A 14,151-nucleotide genomic window follows, 5' to 3' on the forward strand; every position below is an offset into this window, starting at 1 on the left:
TGTATGCGCTGACCGCAGGTGAAATGCAACATGCTGCGTCCCACCTGCGTTTGGTGCACTCCTGCAACACCCCAAATGGATAAAATGTTTTTCTTTATATCATAGGTTAAAAACAAAATCCTAAAGTGACATTTTATCCAACTTGGGGTGTCGCAGGAGTGCCTGCTCATTCAACTTTTTCTTTGGGTTCTAAATAGTCCAGAAGTTTGGATGCAGTCACGTTTTTCCAGGTTTCATTTGTATTTTGCCTGATGAAGAGGCCTTGGTGCTCCGAAAGCCATGTATTTTTATCATACCTCCCAACATTTTGGAAGTAAAAAGAGGGACAAAAAACTTTTTTCCGCACATAGCGCAGCAATTTTTTTGACCACACCCCTTTCTGTGGCCACACCCCCTAATTACCATGTTTGTTTTACAAAATTTGGCAGGTTATGAAGGTTTGGAAATATTTCTCCTTATCTAAACTGTGTTTTTGTGTCTCAAAATTGTTACAAAGTATCTTATTTGCACCTGTTAGCTGTTCTGGGCTCTCTGCTAAAAGCCAATTAAGTGAGAAACTTTGTTTCTTTTTCTGGCTGTTCAGTGCAGAGAAAAGAGGGACTTTCCAGTACAAATGAGGGACTGCGGGTTGAGCTGTCAAAAGAGGGACTGTCCCTCCGAAAAAGGGACAGTTGGGAGGTATGTTTTTATCGTTAGCCAATATAGGTATCACTTCTACAATATTTGTATTTGTTTGTTTGTTTTTTTTTTATTTGTTTTCACTTTTATGCTAACAGAAAAGTAACAAGTCATTGCAATCTCCCAATGCACCAGCGGGTGGCGTGATTTCCTCTATCCCTGTCCCCATGAATGTAGTTGTCTCCACTGGCCAGCAGAGCCCCAGAGAAATGTCAGTCGGGCAGACACACAATGAAAGTCTGTGTGCTTGTAAAATCGCTGGGCACAGTCAGAATCAGCAGAGTGTGCCGATAACACTCCAACAACAACAACAACAAAAGTTAGAGGAACTTCAGCCTGATCCATGCTGGGCTCTAAGTGGATGAGCTCCTGGTTCTTGCAAGACTTGCAGACATATAGACCCACATTCCAACCATGAGAAAGGAATAACTGGAAGCCTGGCCCAACCCCCCTGCAGATCTGGGAAGCCTGTGCTGTTTCTTTGCAACAACTGATTGCTTTTCCCATTGGTGGTGGGACAGCCAGAAGTTCTCTATCAAGGTAAGGATCAATAGGATGGTTATGGGCAGCTACTGATTTGCTTTAGACTTGATTTGTCATTACTTAATTGCAGGTCCATGTGAATTGCAGGATGCATTAGGGAAATCACTGTACCACAATCATGCTGAGCTTACAACTGCCACTTATGAAATCTAATGTCATTTCCAAACCCTTACAGCCAATTTCCTTGTATCAACATAAGCTGAGGGTTCTTCTTTTGCATGGGCAGCCTGCGAAGAGTGTTCAGAGATTTGCATATCTGCCTCTTTCAGCTGCCGCTGAACTGCAATTCCCTAGCAACGAAGGATCGCAGGTGGCCCGGCTATGGGGATACAGTTGCAGCAATTAAATATGTTAATGAATGGAAAGTGAGGATTATGGTCTGTTCACTGGTAACTGCCAGGCACACTGATGGAGCAGACTTTTAATAGTGACTCCTAATCCTGAGCAGTTTAGAGGGATGAGAACTAGAAGAAACCTCTGATTTCCATAATATGTATGAGCTGTTGTAGGCAGATAGAATGGGAGAATAACCTATAATACCCCAAAGATTTCTCTGGTTTTTGGGAAGGGACCACAGCCAGTGGTGATTTTGAAGTTTGGACCTATTTTCAATGAATATTAAGTTCTGGCTATTTGATAACGTTGGACCAAATTCATCATGGTCTAGTGATGGGCGAATCTCTCCCGTTTCGCCAAAAATATGTGCGAATTTCCTGTGAAATGCACGAAACGCCAAAAAATTTGCAAAGCCAGCGTTAAAGTCAATGGGTGTCCAAATAGTGTTGGCGTGCAGCGGTTTTGACGCGAGTGACTGTATCGATGCGCATCCAAAATTTTTTGACGAATTTTCACAGGAGTTTCACAAATTTATTCAACAGCGGCGAAACTCAGAAATTCCCCGCAAATTCACGCCGTCACTATCATGGTCTAACATCCTCAAAGTATTGGGTTGGTTGTTGATAAAATATGTGTAGATATCCCATTAAAGAAACAGTAATGATAAAATATTGAAGTGTCCTGGTAAAACTAGTGTTTTTGCTTCAGAAACACAATTGAACTTTACATTAACAAGCTGCTGTGTAGCCATGGGGGCAGCCATTCAAGCACAGGATACACAGTAGATAACAGATGAGTACTACTATAGTTTATATAAACAAGCTGCTGTGTAGCCATGGGGGCAGCCATTCAAGCACAGGATACACAGTAGATAACAGATAAGTACTACTATAGTTTATATAAACAAGCTGCTGTGTAGCCATGGGGGCAGCCATTCAAGCACAGGATACACAGTAGATAACAGATAAGTACTACTATAGTTTATATAAACAAACTGCTGTGTAGCCATGGGGGCAGCCATTCAAGCACAGGATACACAGTAGATAACAGATAAGTACTACTATAGTTTATATAAACAAGCTGCTGTGTAGCCATGGGGGCAGCCATTCAAGCACAGGATACACAGTAGATAACAGATAAGTACTACTATAGTTTATATAAATAAGCTGCTGTGTAGCCATGGGGGCAGCCATTCAAGCACAGGATACACAGTAGATAACAGATAAGTACTACTATAGTTTATATAAACCAGCTGCTGTGTAGCCATGGGGGCAGCCATTCAAGCACAGGATACACAGTAGATAACAGATAAGTACTAATATAGTTTATATAAACAAGCTGCTGTGTAGCCATGGGGGCAGACATTCAAGCACAGGATACACAGTAGATAACAGATAAGTACTACTATAGTTTATATAAATAAGCTGCTGTGTAGCCATGGGGGCAGCCATTCAAGCACAGGATACACAGTAGATAACAGATAAGTACTACTATAGTTTATATAAACCAGCTGCTGTGTAGCCATGGGGGCAGCCATTCAAGCACAGGATACACAGTAGATAACAGATAAGTACTACTATAGTTTATATTAACAAGCTGCTGTGTAGCCATGGGGGCAGCCATTCAAGCACAGGATACACGGTAGATAACAGATAAGTTCTGAAGAATCCCATTGTATACTACAGAGCTTATCTGTTATCTGCTGAGTATCCTGTGCCTAATCATATAAACTATAGTAGGCTTTCTAAAGCCAACACATAACTTTTACCAATGCAGAGCAACAGTACATTATATTTGTATTGCTTTAAGAGACATGTTAAGAGACGTGTTACTGTTCCTTTAAATTGTACAGCCAAACAGTGCCGCTGATTGTATAGTCATTTTTGATGGCTGTGGTGCGTTACCAGTGTTTGTGATTTAATGTACATGATATACTAGAAAAATGGGGAGGCAAAAGTAAATAAATTAATTTTTATGTATATTTTTTTTTTGACAGTTCTTTCCAGTGATATTTTTGGACCTCATGTGGCAGCACAAGTGAGAAAAAACTTCACTCCTGTTATCTACAGTATATAGAGAATGGGGGAAACGGCTCCCCCACAAGCCCCAGCGGGTAACCTTGGAATAGGTGTTGCAGGCGCTGGGCTCCTCGGGGGCGGGTCAGTCGCACCACGTATTCACAGCGCTATTGTAGAGCGACTGAGGGCTCGGATTGCCGTGTGCCGCCAGCATCACTTGAATTGTGAGGGTCGTTATGAACGGGGTCGGGCAGAGAGCTCAGACAGGGAGCGAGAGAACACGCTACACTTGCTGACTGTAGTGCAACATGGACAGGGCCCCAGGAAGAACAACAAACACAACAAGAGCACATGTGCGCCACCACCCGACTACCATCATCATCATCAGCAACGCCTGCAAAGCACCGAAGGGAAAGAAATCAGTGCGAACCAACAACCTCAATCTTCTAATGGGCTGAACCAGAGGAACTCTGCTCTCATTGCAGTAAGTTATATGTTTCTGGTCCAAGCAGAGATCCGTAAAGTACATTTAAGGGCTTATGTAATTAAAGGCACTAAGTTTGCCCAGGAGCAGTAACCAATAGCAACAATTCAGCAGGTAGAATTTACTGGTCACCTGTTCAAAAGCAAACATCTTATTGGTTGCTACTGGTTACTGCTCCTGGGCAAACTTAGTGCCTTTTTATTACATATGGGGGTTAAAGATTTAAAGATGAGAAGGGTTTCTCAGTAGTGATGAAACCCGACCCTAACCCGTCCGAGCCCAACTTCCTGCTTCCATTTTAAGGCCCGTGCCGACCCTCCCACCGATGACATCACAAAATGGGCGGGGCATGAGGCACGCGTCTTTAAATAATCAAGCTTGAAGTCGGAAGCCGGCCGGACAGTATCGGGCCTACCCGCACATCACTATCGCTCAGCCTAACATTTTATGCATTGCACCTTTTCTTAGCAACTTTTCAGTTGGTCTTCCTTCTTTATTCTTCAATTTTGAATTATTTCCCTGCCTCTTTTAGCACTTTCCAGATTTCGAATGGGGGTCAGAAAAAGTTTTGTTCTCTAAGGCTACAGTTTTATTGTTATTGTAAATTTATATTACAGGTATGGGATCTGTTATCCAGAATGCTCGGGACCTGGGGCTTTTTGGATAATAGATCTTTCTGTAATTTGGATCTTCATGCCTTAATCTTACTAGAAACTCATTTAAATGTTAAATAAACCCAATAGGCTGGTTTTGCCTCCAATAAGGATTAATTATATCTTCGTTTGGCTCAAGTACAAGATATAGTGAATAAAGTACCCCCTATTGTAAAATATAAGGATATTATAAGTCATAATATAAGGATATTATAAGTCATCGAGGAGTTCCATGACCATATAAAAGCACAAGGCTGAATGCAGGTCATGGATCTCCGAGGTTACTTCTAATAATATTATTTATTATAATACAGCAGTTTTAGTGAGTCGTGACAAAAATGACATCACTGACGACATCACTAGTCACAGTTTATAAGGATATAATTTACAGGATATTCATGGCCTTTGTGTATTATACTGTTTTATAATTACAGAGAAAAGGGAAATAATTTTTTTTTTAAATTTGGATTATTTGGATAAAATGGAGTCAATGGGAGATCATTCCATAATTCGGAGCTTTCTGGATAAATGGTTTCTGGATAACAGGCCCCATACCTGTACTTATTTTTCTTTTTAGGCACTCCTCTATTCATATTCCTTCCTCTCATTCACACCGCTGCTTGGTTGCTAGGTTAAATTGGGCCCTATCAACCAGATTGTTGCTAACATTCCGACTTGGAGAGGTGCTGAACAAAAAGCTAAACACTTAAAAAAACACAAATAATTAAAAAAAAAAAAAAAAAGCAATTTGCCTCAGATATCACTCTCTACATCATACAAACGGTTAATTTAAAGGGGAACAAGCCCTTTAACTTGGTTAGCAGGTGCAACCAACTTCTTCTTGTCTGAATTAACAGCTCGAAAGAATATAGGCTGAGGCAGAATATGGATGATTTTTCCACGTGATAGTTCCTTATCAAATGGACAATAGTGATGGGCAAATTCACAGCAAATTCCCGCGATTTGCCGCTGGCGAATACATTCGTGAAAAATTTGTGGGCAAAAATTTCGAAGCGGACGCCCACGTCAAAAATGAGACGCCGGCGCCATTTTGTGAATTTTTCGCCGATTCACGAATTTCACGGGAAATTCGCAAATTATTCGGCGAAATGCCACAGATTCGCCCATCACTAATGGACAATCTTTGGTTAATATCCTCAACACATTGATGTTTCGGGTTTCTGTTGCTGGTCTACAAGCATGTGGGTTTCAGTGAGCTGTGAGAGTTCCAGTAAGACATCTTTGTTTACATGTTTCACATCAGCCCCTCGCTACACTGAGCTTTATAGGAAGCCCTTTCAAGGCCGAATGACTGTTAGTGGTCAGTTGGGCCCAAAACCTCACCGTACAAATATTTAAAGGACAAGGAAAGGCAAAAAAGTAAAATCCCATTTTTACTTTCTTTAATGAAAATAAAACCTATCTCCAATAAACTTTATTTAAAAAATGTGTACCGTTTTTATAAGAAACCTGATTGTATGCAGTGAAATTCTCCCTTCAATTACTGCTGTGGATAGGAATTGTCAGACAGTCCCTAACTCCTCTGCAGGGAAACAATCATACTTATGAACAGCCGGGGGAGCCCCCGCCTTACTTACCAGCCATGCAGAACTCAAGCAGCTTTATTTATGAAGCAGCCCAGACCACACTGAGCATGTGCAAGGTCAGGGTCAGGCAAAGATGTATAACAAAGTTACAAGATGGTGGCCCCCAGTGGCCAACTTTGAAAGCATAAATCATTTGTTTGATTAGGCTTGTGGTGCAGTAAGTTCATGCTTATGTTTAGTATACAAAATACAGCATTTCTAGCCTTATTCTATTTTAGACTTTCCTTGTCCTTTAAAGCATATGGTAACTGTTTCTGAACGGGGTGAAGAAACACAACTGGTGGGCATGACGCTTTACAGAGGCCCTGGGAATGATTTTTTACTAGTTGAAGTCGGCACTCCAGGTCCGTTTGTGCTGCTCGTTTCTGACGAGCAAAGTCTGATTGATGGAATGTGATGTAGTCATAACAGATCTGAGGCGAAACCTCGCTAATGAGGTCACAAAGAGGAAACTGTCACATAAAACAACATGCAAGCATTATGTAAAGTGTGAACTAATAGGTGGTGTCTTTCATTGCTCTGCAAGTGTCACTTTTCTTTAACAGGAAGTGCAGGTTAATATGGAATATTCAATGTTCTGAAAATATTTTATAGCGATATACAGTGCATAAAAGTCGTAGTGTCCTTGTTGAGCAAGTTGAAACAAGCACTTCTTTTAAGCTGGCCATAGACGCAAAGATCTGATTTTCGGACCGTGTATGGAGAGTCCCGACATTTTTCGTCTGGCAGAGATGGGAGACTGTCACCAGCTTTTGTCGGACATAACTTTCGTACGATTGCTGTTAGGGGCAGAACATCGGCTGATCTGTTCTTTTACTACTTTATTTGATCGGAATGGTTAGTGGCAGGTCGGGAGATGGGGAAGTTCGATTGTACGTTGATTCGTACTATCGGATCTTTGCATCTGTGGCCAGCTTAACACTTTATTTTGTTTATATTGAAGACACTTCTCTTTTCCCACCCCTACCTCTTCAACATAACATTAGGAAAGAGGGATCCTCTGACCCCACAATGGTTTCATTCCATGGAGGAGATCAGGGAGTTCAATTCTAAGCCATTCTACTTACTACTTACTTCTCACTTCTGCAGGGGTGTTAGTATGGGTCTTATTAACAAACTGAGCAATGGGGTTGGTTAGATGGCATGGTGTTTAGAATGGGGTCCTCTAGCCCAAGTCTCTACTTGAGGCCTTAGATAAACTTACTTTTTCCAAAGATCCCTGATAAGATGAACCATAATGCTAATTGCAAGCTGCACAGGGTAGGAAAAAGGAAATGTACACGTTAGAAAGTGGAGATTAAAACAAGAATCAAGGAATTTTAATTCAATTTATTGATTATTTTGACTGTGACTGTGGGATAGCAGGTATAGTAGGGAGAGATGGTGCCTATAGTAACAGTGGGATAATAGTCTCTGGGAAGGGAGTGTGACTGTGGGATAGCAGGTATAGGAGGGAAAGATGGTGCCTATAGTAACAGTGGATAATAGTCTCTGGGAAGGGAGTGTGACTGTGGGATAGCAGGTATAGTAGGGAGAGATGGTGTCTATAGTAACAGTGGATAATAGTCTCTGGGAAGGGAGTGTGACTGTGGGATAGCAGGTATAGTAGGGAGAGATGGTGTCTATAGTAACAGTGGGATAATAGTCTCTGGGAAGGGAGTGTGACTGTGGGATAGCAGGTATAGTAGGGAGAGATGGTGTCTATAGTAACAGTGGATAATAGTCTCTGGGAAGGGAGTGTGACTGTGGGATAGCAGGTATAGTAGGGAGAGATGGTGCCTATAGTAACAGTGGATAATAGTCTCTGGGAAGGGAGTGTGACTGTGGGATAGCAGGTATAGTAGGGAGAGATGGTACCTATAGTAACAGTAGTAGTGGGATAACAGTCCTTGGGAAGGTATTATGAGCATGAGATGACAAGTATAGAAGTGCATAATAACAAAAGTAATTCTTTATTACCCAGATGCCAAAGCTGTTGACACACGACTGTGCTAAGAATTATAGCACAACAACAGCTGAAGTGTCATAGTTCAGACAGTTTACGCTTACTGAATAAAGTAGACCCCGATAGATAATTTTGCCCAAGGCCCTTCCAGAGCTCAAAGCAGCCTTGAATATTTGTATTTACAACTTTGATGTCCTGGGATGTTCAGTATCCCTCAAGCAAAGCTCTACTTCAGAGGGCTAGACACAGAAAATGTTTCCATGACTGTTTAGCACTGTGCAATCATTGTTATCCCAAAATGAACCAACTGATTTATTACTCAAATGAGATTACATGCCTGAGATCACCCCCACCCTTGGCAGTATTGTAGTTTAGAAAGCCAAATAATTGCCCGCATATGGTCACAGCAGCATTAAAAAAAAGCTGAACATTGCAAATCTGGGAATGAAAAAGGGTGGTCGAATAAAAGACTGTGCATTATGCTAAGTTAACTAAGCATGATTAATTTATTTATACATTCCATTTCAACCAATATGGGTTGCACAGGAGAGACAGGGAAGAGAGACTTGTGTGCAGGAGCTATACAGACACTGCTCGTTTCATGCCGTTACCTGTAGTTTTAGGTTTGGGCTCCAATGGAACATTTGTGAAGACTATAAAATAGTATGTGAGAGTCATTAAGTGTATGAGACAGTGTATATGTGAATCTAAAGTAATTAGGCATTTGGTTACCCTGATTTAAGCTTCCTCCCACAGACACCTGTAGTAATTGGTCTATCACCAACTGTCAGTAATCTGCACTCAAAATCTAATTTACCTGTAACACTGAAATGTGTAGAATTAGTAGTGTAACTTGAGAGAAAGCAAGTTCAGAGGGGGCCGGGTCTGCTGAAGGGGAAGCCCATGGGTTACCCAAGATTTTTTCCACATCATGGATGACCTTTTATTTCAGCCGGGATGAGGGTAATTGTGGAGGTGCCTGGACCCCTAACTTATGCCTCTGTATAGAATAATCACCCAAAGTCCTTTAGTTTCATCTGAAGCAGGGGAGCAAGGAGGGTTCAGACTGGGCCAGTGGGACACCAGGAAAAACCTGGTGGGCCCTGGGACTGGTGATCTCCCCAACTCGCTGAAGGTAAGTTTAATTTGTGCATGCTCAGGGGATGGGGTAGGGCCGGTGGCGTGGCCTCTTTAAGGGGCTGGGGGGGCATGACGGGGTCCCCTTGGCAGGTGCAGGGGCCAATGGTGCTGGAGCCCTGGTGGGCCCTGCACCCAACACTTGGACCTTGGGTGCAGGAAATATGGCAGGAAGTAGGACATGGCTGATTTGTGGATAAGAACAGAACTAAGGCAGAATGGGGGGGGGGGGTTGTGCAGGTTTGACCAAGATACACCTGGAACAATTGGGTTTCTGGTTGGCATCTCTGGCTCCATATAATGTTATAAGACCATTCCCCGTTGGGTGCAAGCAATACCTAGATTGTTGGCACAATAAATTACCTTCATAAGGTGTAGATTGTAGCAATTTATTTTACTTTTGGCTCCTTAGAATGTAATACAGGTCACAGTTCTGAATTTGTATTTTACCAGATACGGTACAGAAGGAGACTGGGTACTGGGCAGCTGGAAGCCCCTTTTTATGAAATGAAACTGTTTGGAATGTTCGATCAATCCTCCATCTTCCAAAACTTGGTTGGTCTTTTCAAACATAATTTCCACCAGGTCTAGTATTGCACAGCAATTAAATAGCAGGATGCATTTACAGCGGACAAACCAGTTTCAAAGCAAATATCAGATAAATTCAGGTGGTCTTCTATTCTTTGTGCAAACCTTGTGCAACCCTTTAGATCATTGTATTCCACGTCTAGTACTGGACTGGACTGCTGAATAACTGATAGCATTGCACCACACATCCGAGAATCTGAGAGGGGGTATATTATTTGGTATTTACTGTACACAAAAAATGCACAAAATTATAAGAAGACCAGTGGGAGCCTTAAAGGGATCCTGTCATCGGAAAACATGTTTTTTTCAAAACGCATCAGTTAATAGTGCTACTCCAGCAGAATTCAGCACTGAAATCCATTTCTCAAAAGAGCAAACAGATTTTTTTATATTCAATTTTGAAATCTGACATGGGGCTAGACATTTTGTCAATTTCCCAACTGCCCCTGGTCATGTGACTTGTGCCTGCACTTTAGGAGAGAAATGCTTTCTGGCAGGCTGCTGTTTTTCCTTCTCAATGTAACTGAATGTGTCTCAGTGGGACATGGGTTTTTACTATTGAGCGTTGTTCTTAGATCTACCAGGCAGCTCTTATCTTGTGTTAGGGAGCTGTTATCTGGTTACCTTCCCATTGTTCTTTTGTTTGGCTGCTGGGGGGAAAAGGGAGGGGGGTGATATCACTCTAACTTGCAGTACAGCAGTAAAGAGTGATTGAAGTTTATCAGAGCACAAGTCACATGACTTGAACACAGATTTATAACTGATGACATCACTAAGACCATAATTCATTTTGTATTTATTGGCCTTGTGCTTTTATATGGTCACAGATCTCGTTGGTATATTGTACAGTATATGGTCATGGACCTCCTCAGTGACTTCTAATATACTATTTAATTTACAATAGAAACAACATTATTCTCTACATATTTCACAGTTTATTTATGGTTTGTAAGTATTATATAACAATTATAAGTAAGTATAATATCAAGAATATTTTCCAACTAAGGGTCCTCCTCAAAAGCTGGATCCCTCTTTGTTCATGTTCAGGCACCAACAAGCTTTGTGGAAAACCAAATCCCAGAGCCTGAATCCAAAAGGCAATAGCATACTGGCATGAGCCAAGGCTGCCGTTTCACTGCTTCAGAGGTACAGGAACACGAGAAAACGTTTTCATCTTTTGTTCCTCCAGGACTGACGGTAATAAAGGGAGACACGTAACTGTACTTTTGGAAGGCTGCATCTCCTTGGGGCCAGCAATCAAAACAAACCAGATTTCATACATTTATTTTTGTTGGAAGGGATGTTCTTTTTCATGAATTGAGTATTATTCAGAGCTTGTCCCGATCTTTGATCACAGAATTTTCAAGTCTCAAATAATTAAGACAGTACATGGAAGAGAAATTATGGTTTCATATCATATGGGCCTTCAACCACTTCCCTGTGCCCACCCTCTAGCAGCTGGTGCCACTCTTTCAAGCATCACGCATATCATACATTAAATGAGAAGGAAACCCCCTGGGCGCAAACCCCCTTCCTCCTCCCCTGTGTTGCCCCCCTCCCTCCTTCCCCCTGGCCTACCTGTCCCCCTAGGCAAATGCCCCTAACTTGTTACTCACCCCTCTGCGCAGGTCCTGTCCACGGAGTTCACTGTCGTCATCTTCTCCCACCCGCGTCTTCTTCCTGCTTTGACTGGCGCATGCGCAGTAGGAACAGTTACCAGTACGGATCTACTGCGCATGGGCCGAATGTCACAAAGTTTTCCGATTTACATTAAATGAGAAGGAAACCCCCTGGGCGCAAACCCCCTTCCCCCTCCCCTGTGTTGCCCCCCTCCCTCCTTCCCCCTGGCCTACCTGTCCCCCTAGGCAAATGCCCCTAACTTGTTACTCACCCCTCTGCGCAGGTCCTGTCCACGGAGTTCACTGTCGTCATCTTCTCCCACACGCGTCTTCTTCCTGCTTTGACTGGCGCATGCGCAGTAGGAACAGTTACCAGTACGGATCTACTGCGCATGGGCCGAATGTCACAAAGTTTTCCGATTTCACTTCATGAGTAGCGCAGTAGATCCGTACCGGTAACTGTTCCTACTGCGCATGCGCCAGAAGACGCCGGTCAAAGCAGGAAGAAGACGCGCGTGGGAGAAGATGGCGACTGTGAACTCTGTGGACAGGACCTGCGCAGAGGGATGAGTAACAAGTTAGGGGCATTTGCCCAGGGGGACAGGTAGGCTAGGGGGGAGGAGGGAGGGGGGCAACACAGGGGAGGGGGAGGGGTTTTGCGCCCAGGGGGTTTCCTTCTCCTTTAAGGGCTACCCTTAAAAGTTGTTAAACTTGAAAAGAAAATGTAGGTAGAATGTCCAAGCCCCTGCCAAGTGACTGCGTTTGAGGGATTTTTAGCAGCATCATATGGATATTGTTTAGCCAGTAACACATGGTATGCTAATGTGTCTTAGAAGATCATTTGATTGACTAAGCTATGCTTTCAAACTGTGTGTTGTGTTTTGGTTGGAAGTGATGGATCCAAAGAAAATTCACTGGCACACAGGTTTGCGGCATGCAACGTTTCTGGGTAACCCCCTTTATCGATCATGCTCGATAAAGGGGGTTACCCCGAAACGTTGCATGCTGCAAACCATTTAATAAATTAGCAAGGGTTTACCCTGCTCGCTGTACCTGTGTGCCAGTGAATTTTCTTTGGATCCGTCATTTCAAGGTGGGACACCGATTCCGCCATTGCTGTGCACCAGGGATTATCTTCAATTGAAGGCCAGGGTGTGCGAGAGCAAATCACTAATTTTCCAGTTGGTTGGAAGTGATGCAAGCACCCATTGCACCCACTTTTAGGAACATGTGGGGAGCATCACACTCAACTTCAGACAGCAGATTAAGTGGTGTGAGAAGACAATCCTGTACTGCTGTGGTGTCCTTGTTGAACCCACTCCTCATGCTATAAAAAGCCATCTTAGTTCCCAGTGGATACAGAGTAGCTCACAGATGGTGGACCTCTGTACTGCATAGCCCTTGCTTGGCAACCACCTCCATTATTATTGCTTTGCAAATTATCATAAAAAGGTTCACTCTTGTGATCCCCTTAACTTCTTCTATCCATAACCTGTTTGCAGGAGATCTTCTAGCAGCAACAGTGCAAGATTATGTTGGAAGGAAGGAGGTTTTTCTTTTATTAGCATGAAAAGGGTTCCTTTGCTGTTACTGAATTCCTTTCTAAGAGAAATGGCAATGAGTGATTTATTAGCAGGGTACACCAAACGGGTCAAATGCTCTTCTAGTAAGAGAGCAAATACTGTAGAGATATGTTAATATGATCATTATTATACTCATCGTAACCTACAAATGACACTTCGGGGCAGAATAGTAAATTCCAATTAATATTTTTGAGAGATTTGGAGATGTTAATAGCCTTTCTGACATTCAAGTTTTTTTTTCTGGAGAAAAATGAGATTAGTACGAATATGATTCAAATTTTCGGGTTGGAACCATTGATCGAATATTAGCCATTCGAATGTCTTCTTAAAGGGGAAGTAAAGTCTAAAATAGAATAATGCTAGAAATTTTGTACTACTAAACATAAACATGAACTTACTGCACCACAAGCCTAATCAATTGATTTATGCTTTCAAAGTTGGCTACAGGGGGTCACCATCTTGTAACTTTGTTATACATCTTTGCAAGACTAAGACTGTGCACATGCTCAGTGTGGTCTGAGCTGCTTAGGGATTGTCATAAATTTATGACAATTTATTGTCATAAATTATCAAAACAGCACAAGTCAAATAATATCTGCCAGAAGCCGATACAGCAAGACTGATTAATAATCAGAATATACAGACTGCACTGGGTCCTGTGTTGTCATATAATCTAATGTGGATTTTACAGTTTTTGTATTGTTTAATACAAAATTTCTCCAACTCTGCAGAACCAGTGGCTGCAGCAAAATAATCCTCCATATAGAATTCAAGTTTACCTGTTTAAATCTGGCTCCATGATCTTTGTCTCTGCAGCTGCAGCTGGAAACAGTAAAGGGGATTTAAAGGCAAAATACAAATCTCTACACCGTCGCCGACTGCTCTACAGGGAAACAAACAAAGCTGCTTAGCTGGGAAGTAAGGCAAGGCTCCCCCTGCTGTACATAAGTATGATTGTTT

The 14,151-nt window shown here is 42.3% G+C and overlaps 1 protein-coding gene across 1 annotated transcript in view; it reads left to right on the forward strand.

Annotated features, from left to right (window-relative positions):
• Positions 1–888: 888 nt before the first annotated feature.
• Positions 889–14,151, forward strand: part of maml2.S (mastermind like transcriptional coactivator 2 S homeolog) — a 123,260-nt gene continuing 109,997 nt past the window's right edge. The window contains exons 1-2 of the mRNA XM_018250344.2: positions 889–1,218; positions 3,554–4,059. Of these exons, the coding sequence (XP_018105833.1) occupies positions 3,637–4,059 (423 nt within the window). The 5' untranslated portion in view covers positions 889–1,218; positions 3,554–3,636. The remainder of the gene's footprint in view (positions 1,219–3,553; positions 4,060–14,151) is intronic.

This window comes from Xenopus laevis, chromosome 2S (genome assembly GCF_017654675.1).
Source record: "Xenopus laevis strain J_2021 chromosome 2S, Xenopus_laevis_v10.1, whole genome shotgun sequence".
Taxonomy (NCBI): domain Eukaryota; kingdom Metazoa; phylum Chordata; class Amphibia; order Anura; family Pipidae; genus Xenopus; species Xenopus laevis.